Source organism: Hypanus sabinus, chromosome 10 (genome assembly GCF_030144855.1).
Source record: "Hypanus sabinus isolate sHypSab1 chromosome 10, sHypSab1.hap1, whole genome shotgun sequence".
In the NCBI taxonomy this organism is placed as follows: domain Eukaryota; kingdom Metazoa; phylum Chordata; class Chondrichthyes; order Myliobatiformes; family Dasyatidae; genus Hypanus; species Hypanus sabinus.
The window spans coordinates 11,812,499-11,834,635 of record NC_082715.1 but is presented as its reverse complement, the minus strand read 5'-3'; the positions used below and the strand labels follow the sequence as shown (position 1 = coordinate 11,834,635).

Here is a 22,137-nt window from a genome sequence, read left to right as displayed (position 1 = left end):
AACATGACCTACCAAGGACATAGATAAAGGTGACCATTGTGACAAACTCTGTTTTGTAGAGTAGAAAAGATTGGCAAAATTTTCACGAAAAAGATCCTTAAAATTCCTTGTAATACCAAGATAGGTAAATTGTTTATCAACTACTTTAAAGGGGAGGTCGTGAAATACTAATACTTGTGCTTCTTTATTAATTGGAAAAAGTTCACTCTTATGTAAATTAAGTTTATAGCCAGAGAACCGGCTAAATTGATCAAGAAGTGAAAACATTGGAGGTAAGGATGCGGACGGATTTGAAAGAAAAAGTAATAGATCATCAGCATAAAGAGAAACTTTGTGCTCAACACCCCCCCTCCAAATCCCCGTCAATTCAGGACAACTTCGGAATGCAATTGCCAGAGGCTCTACAGCCAAATCAAAAAGAAAGGGACTTAAGGGGCATCCCTTGACAGGTGCCACGTTTAAGGTTAAACAACTGGGATTGCTGAGAATTAGTCAAAACGGAGGCGGTAGGACATAGATATAGTAATTTGATCCAAGAGATAAAACTTTGACCGAGGTCAAATTTTTCTAAAACCGCAAAGAGGTAGTTCCACTCTATGCGATCAAACGCTTTCTCTGCATCGAGCCAGATAACGCATTCGCATCATACACCTTGTATGAAATTTCGATGGACAGTGAGGAAACTAACTCCTGTAAGGTGAATCAGCAGATATTAGGAATCAGAAGAAGACCGCTGTTTAAACAAGCAGGTCAAGCAGCAACTATCGAAAAAGAAGCACTCCGTAGAGTGTCAAGGTGAAGATACATCTCTACCAAAGCTGGTGCAAGCTTCTCCATAGGGGTTTCTCCAGAGCTTTCTCCAGAACAGATCAAGTTTTGAAGAAGGATTTCAGATCCAAAACAATGCTTCTTTTTCCATAGCTGCTGTTATATATTATTGCATATAGGGATCGTTGACAAGGGCTCTGCATACAAAGCACTCCTGATCAATTTCTCGGATGTGTGGAAGAGAGAGCCCAATGTCCCTCTCAGCACTCTTCACGATCCTTTGTATGGTTTAGCGATGTTAACTATTTCCATGGATGTTCCCATGCGGAGACGTGTAGGAGAATGGACTAATGATGGAGTCTAGAAAAATTAGACCATAAGATATAAGAGCAGAACTAGGCCATTTGGCCCATCAATTCCGCTCTGCCATTTCATCATGGATGATTGATTTCCCTCTCAGCCGCAATCTTCTGCCTTCTCCCCATATCTCTTCACAGCCTGATCAATCAAGAATCTATCACCTTCTGCCTCAAATACTTGGCCTCCAGTCACCTGTGACAACAAGTTCCACAGATTCACCACTCTCTGGCCAAAGAAATTCCTCCACAAATCCATCCTAAAAGGATGCCCCTCTATTCTGAGGCTTTGTCCACTGGTCCTAGACTCCCCCACATAGGAAACATCCTCACAACATCCACTCCCTGGAGGCATTTCAATATTCAATAGTTTTTAATGAGGTCATCCTTCATTCTTCTGAATTCCAGTGAGTACAGCCCCAGAGCCATCAAATGCTCTTCATATAACAAGCCTTTCAATTCCAAAATAGTTTTTGTGGACCTCCTTTGATCCCTCTCCAATGTCAGCACATCCTTTCCTTGGTAAGGGGCCCAAACCTGCTCACAATAATCCAAGTGAGGCCTCACCAGTGCTTTATAAAGTCTCAACATTACATCTTTGCTTTTATATTCTAGTCTTCTTGAAATGAATGCTAATGTTGCATTTGCCTTCCTCACCACAGACTCGACCTGCAAATTAACCTCGAGGGAATTCTCTGCACGAGGACTCCCAAGTCTCTTTGCACATCAAATTTTTGATTTTTCTCTCCATTTAGAAAATAGTCTTTTTTTTAATTTCTCCTATCAAAGTACATGACTATACACTTCCTGACACTGTTATCCCATCTGCCACTTCCTTGTCCAATCTCCTAATCTGTCTAAATCCAGTAAGAGGCTGGTTCAGAAGGTTCAGTTACTTGGCATTCAGGATGATAAGGCACTGGCTTTGGGGGAGAAGCCAGAGAGTGGTACTGGTCTGACTGGAAGCCTGGTACTAAAGCTGTGCCACAGGGATCGATGCTCATCCTTTGTTGTTTGTTGCACTTTGGGAAGCCCATCCAGGGTAGATTAGATTAGATTCAACTTTATTGTCATTGAGTCGAGTACAGACACAATGCCAAATGAAATGCAGTTAGCATCTAACCAGAAATGCAAAGAATAGTGTTATTTACAAAATAACTGCGAATAAAAAGTAAAGGCTACAGCACACAAATATAAATGTAGTGTTCTTGTACAGGTGTAGAAACTCTGAACTAAACTCCAAGGTAAACCGTAGTTAATAGACAATAGACAATAGGTGCAGAAGTAGACCATTCGGCCCCTCGAGTCTGCACCGCCATTCTGAGATCATGGCTGATCATTCACTATCAATACCCAGTCCCTGCCTTGTCCCCATATCCCTTGATTCCCCTATCCATCAGATATCTATCCAGCTCCTTCTTGAAAGCATCCAGAGAATTGGCCTCCACTGTCTTCCGAGGCAGTGCATTCCACACCTCCACAACTCTCTGGGAGAAGAAGCTCTTCCTCAACTCTGTTTTAAATAACTGACCTCTTATTCTCAATCCATGCCCTCTGGTACTGGACTCTCCCAACATCTGGAACATTTTTCCTGCCTCAATCCTATCAAATCCTTTAATTATCTTAAACGTTTCAATCAGATCCCCTCTCAATCTCCTCAATTCCAGCGTGTACAAGCCCAATCTCTCCAATCTCTCTGCGTAAGACAGCCCTGCCATCCCAGGAGTCAACCTAGTGAATCTACGCTGCACTTCCTCAATTGCCAGAATGTCCTCCCTTAAACCTGGAGACCAAAACTGTATACAATATTCCAGGTGTGGTCTCACCAGGGCCCTGTACAAATGCCAAAGAACATCCTTGCTCTTGTATTCAATTCCAACATTCCATTTGCCCTCTTCACTGCCTGTTGCACTTGCTTATTCACCTTCATTGACTGGTGAACTAGGACTCCTAGGTCTCTTTGCATTTCTCCCTTACCTAACTCGACACCGTTCAGACAATACTCTGCCCTCTTGTTCCAGCTTCCAAAGTGGATAACTTTGCATTTGGTTTTTGGCTTCTCTGGCAGCCTTTTCCATTTTCAGTTTTGCTTCCTGTTCAGTGTATGACGCTCGCACCTTGGCGGTTTCTGCTTTAGCTCTTGCGTGGGCAGCCTTATTTGCTGATACCCTACTGCTCCTAGAGCTGGATGGCAACCATTTGACAGCTGGTAATGCCGCCTTTTCACTGTAGTGTTCTCTTACAGGTGTAGAAACTCTGAACTAAACACCGAGGTAAACCGTAGTCAATGAAGGCACAATCGCAGTAAGATTAACCATTTACTGTTCACTCTTCCACATTAATGTGTGGTGAAAACTGTTGATAAAACAATACAAAATATATACAGTATTTGTTTCCTTCTTGTCATCACATTTACATCATAAATACTTGTAAAAGTAAAACTACAACAAACTATATTACATTAAAGTACAACATACAGTCAGAATCTACCTACGCCATGAACAACTGTAAATGCACCTCACACAAACTATACAACAATGCTTTCAATAGCACAAGAAAATAACTTTATCAACCATCATTACTTTTAACAGAATCAGCATTAACATTTTTACTCCAACATATCGATTGTCTTATGAACTTAAGGTGTTGCTTCTATGTTTCTTAGTGCATAGAATGAAAACTTTTCTCGAACTGATCCTGCACACACAAGCCCCCTCCTTCCCTTTGGTTTACAGAGGGTTACCTCAAGTGGAGTGGCCTGTGTAAAGCGGCCCGTGAGTGAGTGGGCCAGTGAAGGAGTGGAGATTTGAGGTTTTGACTCGAGAGGCTTTGCCGAGAAGAGGTGGAGGACGAGCTTCACTCCAAATGAAGTAAGGCCGGGTAAGTTCCTTTCAAACGAGAAAGTTTCAAAAGTTGAGGCAAGTATTGGGTAGGTCATGGCAGCGGAGACTGGTCCCGTGGTTTGTTCATCCTGCAGCACGTGGGAAATCAGGGATACTTCCAGTGACCCTGACGACTATGTGTGCAGGAAGTGTGTCCAACTGCAGCTTCTGGCAGACAGCATTGAGCGTCTGGAGCTGCGATTGGATTCATACTGGAGCATCCACAATGCTGAGAAAGTCGTAAATAGCACATTCAGTGAGTTGGCCGCACCGCAGGTAAAGGCTACACAGGCAGAAAGGGAAGGGGTGGCCACTAGACAGAGTAGCAGTAGGCAGGTAGTGCAGGAGTCCCCTGAGGTCATCTCCCTCCTAAACAGATATGCTGTTTTGGATATTGTTGGGGGAGCTGTCTCATCAGGGGAAGGCAGCAGCAGCTGAGTTCATTGCACCATGGGTGGCTCTGCGGCACAGGAGGGAAGGAAAGGGAGTGGGAGCTATGGTGATAGGGGATTCGATTGTAAGGGGAATAAATAAGCGTTTCTGCGGCCACAAACGAGACTCCAGGATGGTATGTTGCCTCCCTGGTGCAAGGGTCAAGGATGTCTCTGAGCGGCTGCAGGACATTCTGGAATGGGAGGGTGAACAGCCAGTGGTCGTGGTGCACATAGGTACCAATGATATAGGTAAAAAACAGGATGAGGTCCTACAAGGTGAATTTAGGGAGTTAGGAGATAAACTAAAAAGTAGGACCACAAAGGTAATAATCTCTGGATTGCTACCAGTGCCATGTGCTAGTCAGAGTAGAAATAGGAGGATATTTCAGATGAATACATGGCTTGAAAAATGGTGCAAGGGGGAGGGATTCAAATTTCTGGGGCATTGGAACTAGTTCTGGGGGAGGTGGGACCGGTATAAACAGGACGGTCTGCACCTGGGCTGGATTGGAACCAATGTCCTAGGGGGAGCATTTGCTACTGCTGTTCAGGAGGCTTTAAACTAATGTGGCAGGGGGATGGGAACAAGTGCAGAGAGACAGAGGGGTGTAAAATGAGGGTAGAAGCAAAAAGTAGTAAGGTGAAAAGTAAAAGTGGCAGGCAGGCAAATCCAGGGCAAAAAGCAAAAAGAGCCACTTTTCAACATAATTGTATAAGGGCTAAGAGTGTTGTAAAAACAAGCCTGAAGGCTTTGAGTGTCAATGCGAGGAGCATTCGTAACAAGGTGGATGAATTGAATGTGCAGATAGTTATTAATGAATATGATATAGTTGGGATCACAGAAACATGGTTCCAGGGTGACCAAGGATGGGAGCTCAACATCCAGGGATATTCAATATTCAGGAGGGATAGACAGGAAAGAAAAGGAGGTGGGGTAGCATTGCTTGTTAGAGAGGAGATTAATGCAATAGGAAGGAAGGACATTAGCCTGGAGGATGTGGAATCGATATGGGTAGAGCTGCATAACACTAAGGGGCAGAAAACGCTGGTGGGAGTTGTGTACAGGCCACCTAATAGTAGTAGTGAGGTTGGGGATGGCATTAAACAGGAAATTAGAAATGCATGCAATAAAGGAACAGTAGTTATAATTGGTGACTTCAATCTACATATAGATTGGGTGAACCAAATTGGTAAGGGTGCTGAGGAAGAGGATTTCTTGGAATGTATGCGGGATGGTTTTCTGAACCAACATGTCGAGGAACCAACTAGACAGCAGGCCATTCTAGATTGGGTTTTGAGCAATGAGGAAGGGTTCGTTAGCAATCTTATCGTGTGAGGCCCCTTGGGTAAAAATGACCATAATACAGTGGAATTATTCATTAAGATGGAGACTGACATAGTTAATTCAGAAACAAAGGTTCTGAACTTAAAGAAGGGTAACTTTGAAGGTATGAGATGTGAATTAGCTAAGATAGACAGGCAAATGATACTTAAAGGGTTGACGGTGGATATGCAATGGCAAGCATTTAAAGATCGCATGGATGAACAATTGTTCATCCCAGTCTGGCAAAAGAATAAACCAGGGAAGGTAGTGCACCCATGGCTGACAAGGGAAATTAGGGATAGTATCAAGTCCAAAGAAGAAACATATAAATTAGCAAAAAAAAGCAGCACACCTATGGACTGGGAGAAATTCAGAGACCAGCAGAGGAGGACAAAGGGCTTAATTAGTAAAGGGAAAAAATGATTATGAGAGAAAGCTGGCAGGGAACATAAAAACTGACTGTAAAAGCTTTTATAGATACGTAAAAAGAAAAAGATTGGTCAAGACAAATGTAGGTCCTTTACAGTCAGAAACAGGTGAATTGATCATAGGGAACAAAGACATTGCAGACCAATTGAATAACTACTTTGGTTCTGTCTTCACTAAGGAGGACATAAATAATCTTCCGGAAATAGTAAGGAACCGATGGTCCAGTGAGATGGAGGAACTGAAGGAAATACATGTTAGTAGGGAAGTGGTATTAGGTAAATTGAAGGGATTAAAGGCAGATAAATCCCCAGGGCCAGATGGTCTGCATCCCAGAGTGCTTAAGGAAGTAGTGGATGCATTAGTTATAATTTTTCAAAACTCCTTAGATTCTGGATTAGTTCCTGAGGATTGGAGGGTGGCTAATGTGACCCCACTTTTTAAAAAAGGAGGGAGAGAGAAACTGGGGAATTATAGACCGGTTAGCCTGACATCGGTGGTGAGGAAAATGCTAGAGTCCATTATCAAAGATGTGATAACAGCACATTTGGAAAGAGGTGAAATCATCAGACAAAGTCAGCATGGATTTGTGAAAGGAAAATCATATCTGACAAATCTTATAGAATTTTTTGAAGATGTAACTAGTAGAGTGGATAGGGGAGAGCCAGTGTATGTGGTATATTTATATTTTCAAAATGCTTTTGACAAGGTCCCACACAGGAGATTAGTGTGCAAACTTAAAGCACACGGTATTGGGGGTATGGTATTGATGTGGATAGAGAATTGGTTGGCAGACAGGAAGCAAAGCGTGGGAATAAATGGGACCTTTCCAGAATGGCAGGCAGTGACTGGTGGGGTACAGTAAGGCTCAGTGCTGGAACCCCAGTTGTTTACAATATATATTAATGATTTAGACTTGTCTCCAAGTTTGCAGATGACATGAAGCTGGGCGGCGGTGTTAGCTGTGAGGAGGATGCTAAGAGGATGCAGGGTGACTTGGATAGGTTAGGTGAGTGGGCAAATTCATGGCAGATGCAATTTAATGTGGATAAATGTGAGGTTATCCTCTTTGGTTGCAAGAACAGGAAAACATATTATTATCTGAACGGTGGCCGATTAGGAAAAGGGGAGATGCAACGAGACCTGGGTGTCATTGTACACCAGTCATTGAAGATGGGCATGCAGGTACAGCAGGCGGTGAAAAAGGCAAATGGTATGTTGGCATTCATAGCAAAAGGATTTGAGTACAGGAGCAGGGAGGTTCTACTGCAGTTGTACAAGGCCTTGGTGAGACCACACCTGGAATATTGTGTGCAGTTTTGGTCCCCTACTTACAGGAAAGATGTAAACAAGACTGAAAGAGTACAGAGTAAATTGACAAGGATGTTGCTGGGTCAGGAGGACCTGAGTTTCAGCATATGGGAAGTTTGAATAGGTTAGGACTTTATTCCTTAGAATGTAAAAGATTGAGAGGAAATTTGATAGAGGTATACAAAAATATGAAGGGTATAGACAGGGTAAACTAAAACAGGCTTTTTCCACTGTGTTGGGTGGGACTAGAACCAGAGGTTGTGGGTTAATGGTGAAAGGTGAGAAGTTTAAGGGAAACGTAAGGGGAAACTTCTTCACTAGTGCTGCATGCGAGTCTGATCTCAACATTTAAGAGAAGTTTGAATAAGTACATGGATAGTGGGGATATGGAGAGCTATGATAATGGGAGGTTAATGGGAGTAGTTAACTTAAATGATTTGGCGTGGACTAGATTGGCCAAAGGGCTTGTTTCTAAGTGGTATTTCTCTATGACTCTAAGTCTTTCTGTAGCTTTTCTACTTCCTCAGAACTACCTGCCTTTCATCCTATCTTTGCAACAAAGCCATCAATCCCATCATCCATATCAATGATAAATAATATAAAAAGAATCGGTCCCAACACTGACCCCTGTGGAACAATAATCACAGGCAGTCAACCAGTGAAGGTTCTCTTTATTCCCACTCTTTACCTCCTGCTAATCAGCGAATGCTCTATGCTAGTAACTTTCCTAGAATACTATGGGCTTGCAACTTGTTAAGCAGCCTTATGTGTGGCACCTTGCAAAGGGCTTCTGATAATCCAAGTACACAACACCCTCTTGTTTGTCTATTCTGGTTGTTATTTCTTCAAAAAGTCCCAACAGGTTTGTCAGACAAGTTTTCCATTGAAGGAACTATGCTGATTATTGCCTACTCTATCGTGCGTCTCCAAGTTTCCCAAAACCACTTCTTTGATGTCTGACCCCAACAACTGGAACTTCCACCATACCACTAGAATCTTCTATAATGCTGACTGATGTAAAATACTTATTCAGTTCATCCACTATTTCCTTGCCACCATTACTACCTCTTTTTACCATTACTACATCATTTTCTAGCAGTCCAATATCCACTCTTGCCTCCCTTTTACTCTTTATGTATCTGAAGAAACTTTCGGTATCCACGTTAATATTATTGGTTAACTTTCTTTCATGTTCCATCTTTTCCTTCTTAATAACTTTTTTTGTTGCCTTCTGCTAGTTTTTAAACGCTTCCTAATCTAATATCTCACTAATCTTTGCTCTATTGTATGGCCTCTCTTTGGCTTTTATGTTGGATTTGACTTCTCTTATTAACCACAGTTGTGTCATCTTGCCTTCAGAATAATTCTTCCTCTTTAGTATGTATAGATCCTGCGCCTTTGGAATTGCTTCCAGAAATTCCAGCTATTGTGCTCTACCGCCATCCCTGCCACTGTTTTTAAGACCATAAAATCATATGATTACTTGCCCGAAAGGATCCTCTACTTTAAGCTCTCTAATCAATTCAGGTCCATTCCACAAAAACCAATCAAGAATATCTGATCTCCTAGAGGGCTCAACCACGATCTGCTCTAAGAAGTCATCTCACAGGCTTTCCCCCTTCTGGAATTCAGCACCAATCCTGATTTTTTTTCAACCTACCTGCATATTGAAATTCTCCATGATTATTCTAACATTGCCCTTTTGGTATACATCCCCCCCCATTGTAATTTGTATACCACATCCTTACTACTGTTGGTCTGTAAATAACTCCCATCAGGGTCTTTTTACTCGACTCACAATGATTCAACACCTTCCAACCCTATGTCACCTCTTTCCAATGATTTGATTTCATATTTTACCAACAGAGCAAACCTGCCCCCTTTGCCTTCCTCCCTGTCCTTTTGTATCCTTGGACATTAAGCTCCCAGCTATAATCTGCTTTCAGCCATGATTCAGTGATGCCAATATCGTCATTCCTACCAATCTGTAACTGTGCTACAAGTTCATCGACCTTATTCCATATAGACCATAAGACAGAGGAGCAGAATTAGGTCATTTGGCCCATCGAGTCTGCTCCACCATTAATGGCTGATCTTTTATTCCACTCTTCAGCCCCACTGCCCAGCCTTCTCCCCTTAACCTTTGATGCCATGTCCAATCATGAACCTATCAATCTCTACCTTGAATACACCTAACAACCTGGCCTCCACAGCCGCCTGAGGTAATAAATTCCACAAATTCACCACCCTCTGGCTAAAGAAATGTTTCCGTATCTCTATTTTAAATGGATGCTCCTCTTTCCTGAGGCTGTGCCCTCTTGTCCTAGACTCCCCCACCATGAGAAACATCCTTTTCACATCTACTCTGTCTAGGCCTTTCAACATTCAAAAGGTTTCGATGAGATCCTCACTCATCCTTCTAAATTCCAGCGAGTACCGATCTGGAACTATCAAACGTTCCTCGTCTGATAACCCTTTCATTCCTGGAATCATCCTTGTGATGCTCCTCTGGACCCTCTCCAATGCCAGCACTCTTTACTTAGACGAGGAGCTCAAACTGTTCATAATACTCGAGGTGAGGACTCGCCAGTGTCTTATAAAGCCTCAGCTCCACATTCCGACTCTTGTATTCTAGACCTCTTGAAATGAATGCTAACATAGCATTTGCCTTCCTCACCACTAACTCAACCTGATGTTAACCTTTAGGGCGTTCTGCACAAGGGCTCCCTAATCCCTTTGCATTTTAGAATTTTGGATTCTCTCCCAGTTAAGAAAATAGTCTGCACATTTATTTCTACTACCAAAACACATAACCATGCATTTTCCAACATTGTATTTCATTTGACACTCTCTTGCCCAATCTCCTAATCTAATTCCTTTTGCAGCCTACTCCTTTCCTCAACACTACCTGCTCTCCACCAATCTTCATATCATTTGCAAACGTGGCAACAAAGCCATCTATTCCATCTTCTATATCATTGATATACAGCATAAAAACAAGTGGTCCCAACACCAACCCCTGCGGAACACCACTAGTCACTGGCAGCCAACCACAAAAGGATCCTTTTATTCCCACTCACTGCCTCCTACCAATCAGCCAATGCTCTAATCACGTTAGTAACTTCCCTGTAACAACATGGACCCTTAACTTGGTAAGCAGCCTCGTATGTGACACCTTATTAAGGCCTTCTGAAAATCCAAATATACACCATCCACTGCATCCCCTTTATCTATCCTGTGTGTAATCTTCTCAAAGAATTCCAACAGGTTTGTCAGGCAGGATTTTCCCTTAATGAAACTATGCTGACTATCAATCTCTATCTTGTCCTGTGTCACAAAGTACTCCATAAGCTCATCCTTAGGAATTGACTCCAACATCTTCCCACCCACTGAGGTTAGGCTAACTGATCTATAATTTCCTTTCTGCTACCTTCCTACTTTCTTAAAGAGTGGACTGACATCTGCAATTTTCCAGTCCTTTGGCACCATGTCAGTCCAATGATTTTTGAAGGATCATTCTAATGCCTAATGCCTCCACTATCTCCACTGCTACCTCTTTCAGAATCCTAGGGTGCAGTTTACCTAGCCTGGGTGACTAATGTACCCTCAGGTCTTTCAGCTTTTTGAGCATATTTTCCTTTTTAGTAGTAACTGTACTCACTTCTCTTTCCTCATACCATTCAATATCTGGCATACTGCTGGTGTCTTCCACATTGAAAAATACTCACTTAGTTTATCTGCCATCTCCTTGTCCCCCGTTATTATTTCTCCTCTCATTTTCTTGCAGCTCTATATCCACTCTCATCTCTCGTTATTTTTCACGTTCTTCAAGAAGCTTTTACTATCCACTTTGCTATTGTTTACTAACTTGCTTTCGTATTTTATCTTTTCCCTCCTAATGATTCTTTTAGCTGCTCTCTGTAGGGTTTTAAAATCTTACCAATCCTCTGTCTTCCCACTAATTTTTGGTTTGTTGTGTAACCCCCTGGGTCGCCTCAGACTCGCTCAGCTCGTTCTCGTCTAGGGGGAGCAGCCAGACTGGGTAATCAGTAATCAGTAATCAGCTGGTGTGGATGCTGTGTGATGTCCCTGCCTCGCCCAAAAACAGACAGTACACCATATGCGATTAAATGAGTACAATTTATAAAGGTTACTAGAACTAAGTGATTAATAACGATACAGTATATATAAAGGAAAAAAAATAAAGAAAAGGCGCTGAACTTATCGAAGTCCAAAACACTTCGTGCACAACCATTGGAGCTCAAATACTGAAGTCTTCTGGCCACCATTCGATCCCCTCCGAACTCCTCGACTCGCAGCTTAGGACCATCCGAAGTGGTCAACCAAGCACATCTAGCTTCATCTCCTCTCCTCGGAGTACCTCCTGGCCTCGGACCCCCGCTTGGGGTCCGTTCCTCGCCCAGTTTACAGCATTGCGTCCTCTCTCTCTCACCCCCTCGTGCCGATCTGCCCAAAAGCCCGCCAACAATAGCTTACAGACTCAGAAGAAAGAACAACATTAATCCCAATTGGTTTACAAAGGAATACAATTCTTGTTATCAGTAAATTTTAACCCAAACAAGCTTCCAGCACTCTCTCGCAACAAAGAAGCATTCGTACTTTTAAGAAAACAAAGAAGCCATTTTGATTACATACACAGTAACAAAGAAAAAGAAATCCCCTTTACAGTTGTATGCCCTGGCTTTTGTTTTTACATTAGTTTTGATTTCCCTTGTCAGCCACAGTTGTACTATTTTGCCATTTGAGTATTTCTTTTTTTCTGGAATACATCTATCTTGCACCTTCCTCATTTTCCCCAGAAACTCATGACTTTGCTACTCTGCTGACATCCCTGTCAGCATCTCCTTCCAATTTACTTTGGCCAACTCCTTTCTCATACCACTGTAGTTTCCTTTACTTCACTGAAACACTGCTACATCAGACTTTACTTTCTCCCTATCAAATTTTAAGTTGAACTCAACCATATTGTGATCACTTCATCCTAAGGGTTCTTTTACCTTAAGCTTCCTGATCACCTCCAGTTCATTACATAACACCCAATCCAGTACAGCTGATCCCCTAGCAGGCTCAACACCAAGCTGGTGTAGAAAACCATCTTGTAGGTATTCAATGTCACGTATCCCATGACCTGGTTAAAGAACCAACAGAAATGGCAAACACGTTGGAAACACAAAGTACACTGCAGATGCTGTGGTCAAACGTATTGGAGTCTGGTATTGCTATAAACTAATATTGTTTATTAGTAGACTACGCAATACAGTACTATAAATGCAAATATATCAAACAGGTTAGCAATGATATACATATACATAAGTGTGGAAATATGAACAAAACTAGGCTCTTTCAAACCTGGGGGTAAATGGGTACAGTCTTATGATGATATGTAAGAAAGATCAGTTCAATGCACGAGGTTGCTGTTGTAAGAGAGAGAGATTTGTAATCCAAAGACGTATGTTGTGAGAAAGCAATTATGCCGATATTCTAAAATAACAATAGTTGTCGGTTTTATCTTCCGAAGTTGTTCCACTCCACACATGAAGTATCACCGACAGTGATCTTCAATGAATATCCTTTCAACATAAGTGGTACCACACCCAAATTCAGCTACGGGTCATCCCAAAGTGATGGCCACAGGATACTCAAACAGAATCCACATATGGATTATCACCAGCAGTAGCTTATCACTGAGGTACCGTCTTCAAATGGTAAAACTACCAACCCAAGACAGGATTATCACACACGGGTAGAGTCCACAAGGTTACCTCAAACACACAACTGCGATAGCCACTTATCCAGTTCCACGACTTATGAAATAACTCCTACAGTGATTTGCCACAGGGGTGCCTTTCTTCAGTGAACTACCACACCCAAACAAGGGTAACACACAAGTGGTATTCACAAAGGTTTCCCCCTCACCAGAGAACCCACTCTTGTGAATTAACTACGTGACAGTCACACTTTTGTATTCGAATGGAACACAAACTCACCCTTATGGGCTACAGAGGAGAGAGTCCAAACAGTGACCTCTTTGTCACTAGGTTTCAAACCTTCCTCTCCCCTCTTCTCTTCCTTTAAAGTCACCGAATGTGACCACAAACAAAAGCGACCGTTCTTCTGTGGTAAAGTTACCAACCCAGGCCAGGGTTGCACACACAAATAACTCCCCACCAGTCACACCTTTTCTGCACTGCGAGAGCCACTGATCAATTTCCCCGAATCGATCCTCCAAAACCCCCACCTTCCTGTGGGTACAACAAAGCTTATCCAGTGTCCAAAACCGTGTGTCTGTCTGTGTAACAGCGGACCTGGTTTTTATCTCCACATGTTCGAACCCAGCTGTCCATCAGCCTGCTCCGCCCTCCTCGCTCTGTAAGAACTTTACAAGCAGGCAAGTGTCCTTGTGGAAAGGTAAACAATTTGCAGAGAAACCATAACATCAATCTTTCGAACAGTTTCTGTCTCTCTGTCACTGCCTTGGACACCTCACTCTCTCTCTCTCTCTGTAACAGCTCAAACAGTGTCCAAAAGCCAGTCTCATGCTCCCGACATGCGCGTATCTCCCATGATTATCATAATATTGTCCTTTTGACATGCCTTTTCTATTTCCTATTATAATCTGTGGTCCACATCCTAGCCACTGTTTGGAGGCCTGTATATAATTGCCATCAGGGTCCTATTACCTTGCAGTTCCTTAACTCAATCCACCAGGATTCAACACCTTCTGATCCTATGTCATATCTTCTACTGATTCGATGCTATTCTTTACCAGCAGAGCCACACCATCCCCTCTGGCTACCTTCCTATCCCTCTGGTGCAATGTGTAACCTTGGACATTCAGCTCCCAACTACAACCATTCTTCAATCACGATTCAGTGATGGCCACAACATCATACCTGGCAATCTGTAATAGTGCAACAAGATCATCAACCTTACATCTATACTCCATGCACTGAGAAACAACACTTTGAGTACTGTGTTTGCTACCCTTTTTGATTCTGCATCCCTAATCCACTGATACTCACCCTGCTGGCTGCAATTATGTCCTATCATCTGTCCTTCCTGACAGTCTGATTGTATGCTATCTTTGCTTTTTTTAACCATCTGTCCTATCCTGAGTCCCTTCACTCTTGGTCCCACTCCCTGCCAAATTAGTTTAAATCCTCCCAACAGCTCTAACAAACCTGCCCATGAGAATATTGATCCCACTCATGTTTAGGTGCAACCAGCCTCTTTTGAACAGGTCATTCCTCCAGAAGAGATCCCAATGATCGAAGTACCTGAAGTCCTGCCCCTGCACCAGCGACTCAGCCACACATTTATCTGCCAAATCATCCTGTTTCTACCCTCACTGCCATGTGGCACTGGTAGCAATCCAGAAATTACAACCCTGGAAGTCCTGCTTCTCAGCTTTCTGCCTAGCTCTCTAAATTCTCTCTTCAGGACCTCTTTGCTTTTCCTTCCTATGCCAAGACATCTGGCTGCTCTTCTTCCCTCTCCAAAACATTATGGATGTGATCCAAGATGTCCCTGACCCTGGCACCAGGGAGGCAACATAGTATTTGAATGTCCCATTCACATCTACAGAATCTCCTGTTTCTCTGACTATTGAGTCCCTATCACTACCACTCATCTCTTCTCCCTCTTCTCATACTGCTGAGGCCACCGTTGGTCAGGGTCAACCATGGATCCTAGTTGTCTAGATACACATGCCAAGGCAGTACGACATGGAGAGCAAGCTGTTGCTCACGTAGCAAGCACCTGCTCTCCACCCTGCTGATGAAACCAATGGCACCAGCAGTGTCGCAGGAGTTGCCAATCAGCTTTGAACTCAACGTAGGACTGCCGTAGGGACTCCAGCTCTGGATTTTTCCCTGGGGGTTTACTCCTGAAGTCTTCCCCTTGAGTGGGTACGGCTGCAAGGTTTGAGATCGGGGATTTCCTTCTCCTAGAAGAGCTGCCAACCCCATCTGCCTGAAGCCACTGCTTTACAGCGCCAGTAACCCGCCTTTGCCCCTTCTCCTGTCAGTAGAAATGGTTCCGCTTGGCTTAGTAGCTAAGCTATACATGAAGGCCAGGAGCTGGACTTGGTTGTCAAGAGGCTATATGAAGTGCATGCCATTGGGAGCACTTAATAGGTAGTGGGAGCTTGTCTCCATTCCCACTCTGGGTGTAGGTCCGTGGTCCTTTCTACACCATGGACCTATTACTCAGTAGCAGTAACCCAGTATCCATTACATTCCCCTGGGAGGTCATCCTCCACACCTGTATCCAAAATCGTACGGTTATTATTGAGGGGAATGGCCACAGGGCTGCTCTGCACTAACTGCCTGTTCACATTTCCATTTCTCCTGACAGTCACCCAGCTACTCACCTCCTGCAACTTTGGGATGACTACTTCCCTGTAACTCTGATCAATTATCTCCTCACTCTCCTGTACAAGCCGAAGGTCATCGAGCTGCTGCTCCTGATCCCTAACACAGTCTTCAAGGAGCTACAGCGGATGCACTTCACGCAGATGTAGTTCCCCAGGAGACTCTGGGTCGCCCAGGGCTCCAACGTCTGGCACGAAGAACACACAACAGCCATTTACTACATTAGGCCTGCATTCAAATTTAAGACCTTCAGTCCTGTGTTCACCCTTTTCAATTTTATCCACCTTTTATGCTGCAACTCATCCTGTTGACTGCAGTTTTGCCCTATCAACAGCCTCTCCTTGCTAGCAGTCTCACTGCATACTGCGTCTGTTTGTAAACCAACTACCTCATCCTCAGCAGTATCATTCCCCCTGCCAAATTAGTTTAAACCCTCTTGGACATCTCTTGAAAACTTGCCTGCAAAGATATTGGCCCCCCCTCAGATTCAGGTGTAACACGTCCCTTTTGGACAGGTTGTCCCTTCCCAAGAAGAGATCCCAATAAATCTGCCCCCTGCCCCCTGCACCAGTTCCTCAGTCACACATTACCCTGCCAAATCTTCCTATTCTTACCCTCAGTGGCATGTGGTATGGTCAGAAATCCAGAGATTACCACACTGGAGGTCCTGGTTTTTAGCTTCCCACCTAGCTCCCTGAAATCTTTCTTCAGGACCTCCTCACCTTTTCTACCAATGACATTGGTGCCAATATGAACCAAGACTTCTGTCTGCTCAGGTTTCCCCTTGAGGATGTCATGGGCCCGATCTGAGACATCCCTGACCCTGGCACCAGAGAGGGAAGATGCCATCTGGGTGTCTCTATTGTGCCTCTGTTCCTCCAATCCTGATGGTAGTTACATACAGGCCTCCTAACAGTGGCTGGGATGTGGACCACAGATTACAATAGGAAACAGAAAAGGCATGTCAAAGGGACAATATTATTATAATCATGGGAAAGTTTGTCTTCTACCACTTCTTCAGATACTACATCAAACGATTTCTTACTGAGACATCTTAAAAGTCTTTCTCCTTCTGCCTCTGGGTAAATGCTTATTCACAGTAGTTTGAAATTTATCTCAAGTCATGCTTCTCCCTCAGCTGTTACCTTCCTTTCATTAATCTCTTGAATTATATCCAACCGCATTCACAGGATTTGCCATCTCACACAGCCTTAGAAATTTTCCCCAGTCTTAATCACAAATCTCTGATTATTTTTCTTTATAATTGTATTCTACACTAGCTTTCTTTCCAACCCAAATTCCATTCATGTTTATCTCAGGGAGATAAACCTTATCATGTATATCTCAGGGTGGACTTGAATGGGTGTGGCAGAGAATTTTAGTTCCTGCACCTTCTCCAAGCTCACTTTGCACTGAAAACCCAATTGGGCCTCTAAGAGAACCCAACCTTGTTGTAATTTAGAGGCTTAATGCCTCAATGATCCAGAGTGCTGTGCTGGCTGGAGTCGAGGCTCTTTGCTTTGGCTCTTGATAGGGTCACCCATGCCAAAGGGTAGAGACCAGACTAAGGGGTTCAGCTCAGGACTAACAATCTATACTGGTACAACAAAACTGTTACAGAAACTGCAACGAATAATCCTAGCAACACACACAAAATGCGGGTGGAACACAGCAGGCCAGGCAGCGTCTACAGGAAGAAGCACTGTCGATATTTTGGGCCGAGACCCTTTGTCAGGTCGTCCTTGGACTATTTTTACTGTGCCCATAGTCTGTTTTTTTTTAATCAATTATGCTATTGTTTGCACTGTTGTAACTATATGTTGTAATTATGTGGTTTTGTGCAGGTCTTGTAGCTTTAGTTTTTGGTCTTGTTTTTGTCTGGTGGATTTGGAGCTCCTTTCCGGGGAACGTGCTAGATGGTAGCGTGATATTAATACGCAGCAGCCTCTCCGAACTCTGGATTGGGGATTGCCAAGCGTTACATGGATTTTCTGTTGTAGTCTGTTTTGTCATATAGTTTTGTGATATTATTCTGGAGGAACGTTGTCTAATTTTTTAACTGCATTGCATTTGTGGTTTCTAAATGACAATAAACGGAATCTGAATCTGAAGATGGAGGATCTTCATAGCTGCCCTAAATGCCAGGGGTGTAATGGGCAAAAAAAAAAACCCATACAGACTCCCTTAGCCCTCTCACCAACCCATTTGTTTCTATCATTAGCAAATACACTTAACAGTTTTTAGCCTCTGGATCTCCAACAGCTGCAGAAACTTCTGTGACTACTTACTTGTTCTACAATGAAACTACCTGCTGCCACCTCTATAATATTCAACCCCTCTTACCACAGCGTAACAACTGAAGAAACCCTTATCTCTTCCAACACACTCCTAGTCTCCCCCATTCTAAACTATAAACTTGCTCCACGTAATATAAATTACCATACAACTTTCAAGCTTGCCAATTTATACTGGGATATAGTTACAAGGTTTTTACCAAATTTTAAATTATTTCATTCTACTTATCAAAATCTCTTTCTCATTGGCTGTTTTGCTCCATTCCGGTGTACCAAATTTGGCTTCCTGGCCATTTTCTGGTTTCATCGGACCATCATGACCATGGCTCAAGCAACAAAAGTGATAACCACAAATGTTGGACAAATTCCCTCAGATTTTTTAAAATGTACTAACTCTGGTTTACCTGTTATTTTGTCCCAATTACTCAAAAGATCTGAGGCAATTTTTAAAATATTGCTCATGAAATTATTTTATTGAGATGAATCACAGAATAGTCCCTTCCAGCCTTCGAACCATGCTGCCCAGGAACCCACCTATTTAACCCTAGCTGAATCAATTTACAAATGTAAAGCCCTGGTTAAGATTGTTACTGCTGTGCTATAGGTATTTCATTTTAGCAGTTCTGTAAGAGCAGTCTGTACTGCTTTCAGCACGTTTGGGTTTAAGCTAAAGATAAGGAGCTATGATGTTCAACTTAGGAATGTTGTGTCAGCCAGTCAGGATGGTAGAATTGGGAGCAGGTTCTAGAGAACACAGGGCGAAGAAGTTTTTGGGATGGACACTGATGTGGGTCGAGGTCTTTTTGACAGAACCTGGGAGAAGGCAGGAGAGAAGATGGCTGAGGATGATCCCTGTTGGACAAGGTGTTTTGTGCAGTTGAATGGCTCCAAGGAGGAAGGACCAATCCTCCTTGGGGGAGCCTGTTCGAGATGGATTTCGAGTGACATTTGGAAGGTGGTAAACATGAGAAAATCTGCAGATACTGGAAATACAAACAATACACACAAGATGCTGGTGGAACACAGCAGGCCAGGCAGCATCTATAAGGAGAAGCACAGTTGACGTTTCGGGCCGAGACTCTTCGTCAGGACTAACTGAAGAGGCAGATACTAAGAGATTTGAAAGTAGTGGGGGGAGGGGGAAATGCGAAATGATGGGAGAAGATCGGAGGGGGTGGTGTGTGCTTTCACGCAGACCGAGGGTCCAGTGCGTGAGTTAAAGACAACGTCAAGATGAGCTCCAGCTTATTTGGACTCTGTTAACTGTAATGATCTCTTTTCATTTTTTCCCCTTTACTTTTTCCTATTAACTGTTCGATACAGCTGACATTTGAAAACATACTCTCGTTATGATTGTATGCAGTGTAGAATGTTAGTTCTTGCTGATGGTTAATTGAATGGGGGTAGTACCTACACAGTTGCACAGATCGGGGTTCAGGTGGTCAAGATATCCCAACTTCATGGTTTTGGTGGGACCCAAGTCATAAGGACCCTAGATGTATGGAGTTTGAGAAAGGTGGTTTTCTCAGTGCTGTTAGTGAGGGGCTAACAAGCTGCATCTCTGGCGAAACCTGGCAAAGAGGGATTTCACAATGACTAATTAACCAGTGTCTTTGGTATGTCTTTGGACCGTGGGAGAAAACCAGAGCACCCCAGGGGAAACCGAGACAGTCATAGAGAGAACATACAAATTCTTTACTGACAGCAGCAGGTAAGGAACCCACTTTGCTCTTTCTGTATTGTGCTAACCACTACACTACTGTGTCACACTCTGTAACTGAGTAAACTTTAATGTTTAACAGCTAGCCTAGAGTTTTTTGACCACACCAGTACCCGTGAGCTGTGGGCATGTGACTTAAAACAAAATCCATTGTTGAATGCAGGCAGAAAGGAATGCTGGAGAGATAAATACCAACAGAAGACTGGAGTTTTCTGTACATATAGTGTTATGTGTGATGAGAAAACCAGATGGAGATGGGGTCCAGAGTTGACCCCGCTGTGAGCTATGCTGCTAATGAGAGAGAGGGATGAAGCACAGAGGGAGAAGCATCTGATACAGATGGGAGAGAGAGAGAGACAAGGATTAAAATGGATGATTTAGTATTATTGCTTCTTTGCTAATTGTTGACTTTAACGCCAAGGACATTTGGCCTGTCTGTGTGGATCCCTGCTGACACAGCATAGTGATGCCAGGTGCCTGCTGAGACAGGAGGGAGTGGCCAGTTTGATGGACATGGAGTTGATGAATGGCTGGTAACCTGGCTGGGGAGATAAAAGACAGGTCTGCTAAGACACTGCCAGACATGCCATGATACAGTGCAAGAGTGGTGTGCACCCACAGGAAGGTGGGGGCTTGGAGGACTGAGTCAGGAGATCGGTCACAAATCTCACAGTGTGACGACAGGACCGGTGGGGGCTTGTGTGTGTGTCCACTCACGCCGGAGTGACGAGTCCACCTCGGAAGAACGGTCTAGCCGAGAACGGAGGGGTCATAACCGAATGACCACATCAGTACAACGGAACAAGACAACAACAGAAGGTTTGCCTGCTGTAGCTGCTCCCATCTTGCTCTCTCACTCTCTCTCCAATGTCACAACAGCAACTACCTTGACTTTAAACTGAACTGAACTCTGCATTACCCCTAGACTGCAATAGAGCTTGGTTTTGATTCTTAGTTCTACCCTTCTGTATTTATCATTGCTAACCTGTTTTATACGTATATTTACATTTTTGATACTGTATTACTTAGTTTACTAATAAATACCTTTAGTTGCAGTACCACCAGATTCCAATCTATCATTCCAGTTCTGCTGGTTTGGTAACCCGGTCACGGAGTACGTGACAATAGAAACTACCCGCAAGTTTCTTACCAGATTTGGGGTACGTCACAATGAAGACATCAGAATCATTTATTTCAAAATGTTCCAGTTGCTCCAAGTGTTCTTTTTTGTAGATCGATGAAATAAAGGTACAACCTTTGTACTGAAAATAATAATCATCAGTCGAGGACATTTTCTTGCTTGCACAACTGAGAAACCTATAAAAGATGATCAAACATACTCATCCAATTGTCAAATAAAAATATAACAACACAATAAACATGGGGGGGGGGGTCACGTGATGACGTAGGATCGAGACGCGGGGACCCAGCTCTCCCGTAAAAAATAAATTAATTAATGTTTAAGTGAAGAAAAGTTAGTCAACACTTTCTAAAAGTTACTTATAAACTACTCCGGACTGTTTCAAGTTATGCCTCACAGACAGAAGATGAAGAAAACCACTACCGTGAAGACAACGCAAGTTGGAGCAGAATCTGCCAAAGAACCGCGGGCTCAGGGACGTTTCACCACCGGCGATACAGAACAGGAATCGGCGGCAACATCGACCACCTCTGAAGAAAAACACCACGGCGAACTGCGCAAAGGTGAAGGACGGAGCATGCGCAAACGGGAGCAGCAGAACGACAAATCCCAGTTACGACTGAACCCGAAAGTGAAAGTGAATCTGAGAGAGACTCAGGTTCTTTTTCTGGAAAAATCAGACCAAGATGGAGATAAAAGTTTTTCTGGAAATATAAAAAAGACTTTGATGCAAATAATGCGTACATTAGAAAAACATAAACGCATTAAAAGTAATCAAAAAAGGTGATAAATATGGAGATTATGTTCGACAAAATGACAAAAAGACAGGAAAAAATGGAAAAGAGAATTATAGATTTAGGAACTACAACGGAGGACATGGTTGAAAGAATGAATAAAATGGAAGATGATATTACTGCCTGGACATCAGAAAGAAAACAATTCGTGGAATAAATTGATAAGCTTGAAAATTTTAGTAGACGAAACAATATTAAAATTGTTGGACTTAAAGAAGATATAGAAGGAGAAGATCCAATAAATTTTTTTTCAAAAATGGATCCCTGAAAAATTGGAAATGGAAGGAGAAACTC

The 22,137-nt window shown here is 43.1% G+C and overlaps 1 protein-coding gene across 2 annotated transcripts in view; it reads right to left on the bottom strand.

The window, feature by feature from the left end:
• The window catches only part of LOC132400452 (amine sulfotransferase-like), a 68,113-nt gene extending 46,503 nt beyond the window's left edge, over positions 1-21,610 (bottom strand). Inside the window, exons 1-2 of one of the 2 annotated variants that reach the window (XM_059981431.1) lie at positions 21,473-21,610; positions 21,059-21,225 (exon numbers count right to left, since the gene is read on the bottom strand). In XM_059981431.1, coding sequence (XP_059837414.1) covers positions 21,059-21,200 — 142 coding nt within the window. In that variant the 5' untranslated portion in view covers positions 21,201-21,225; positions 21,473-21,610. Of the gene's footprint in view, positions 1-3,101; positions 3,422-21,058; positions 21,226-21,472 lie in introns of those variants that run through there. The other variant, XM_059981433.1, reaches the window with a different exon arrangement.
• Positions 21,611-22,137: the final 527 nt, after the last annotated feature.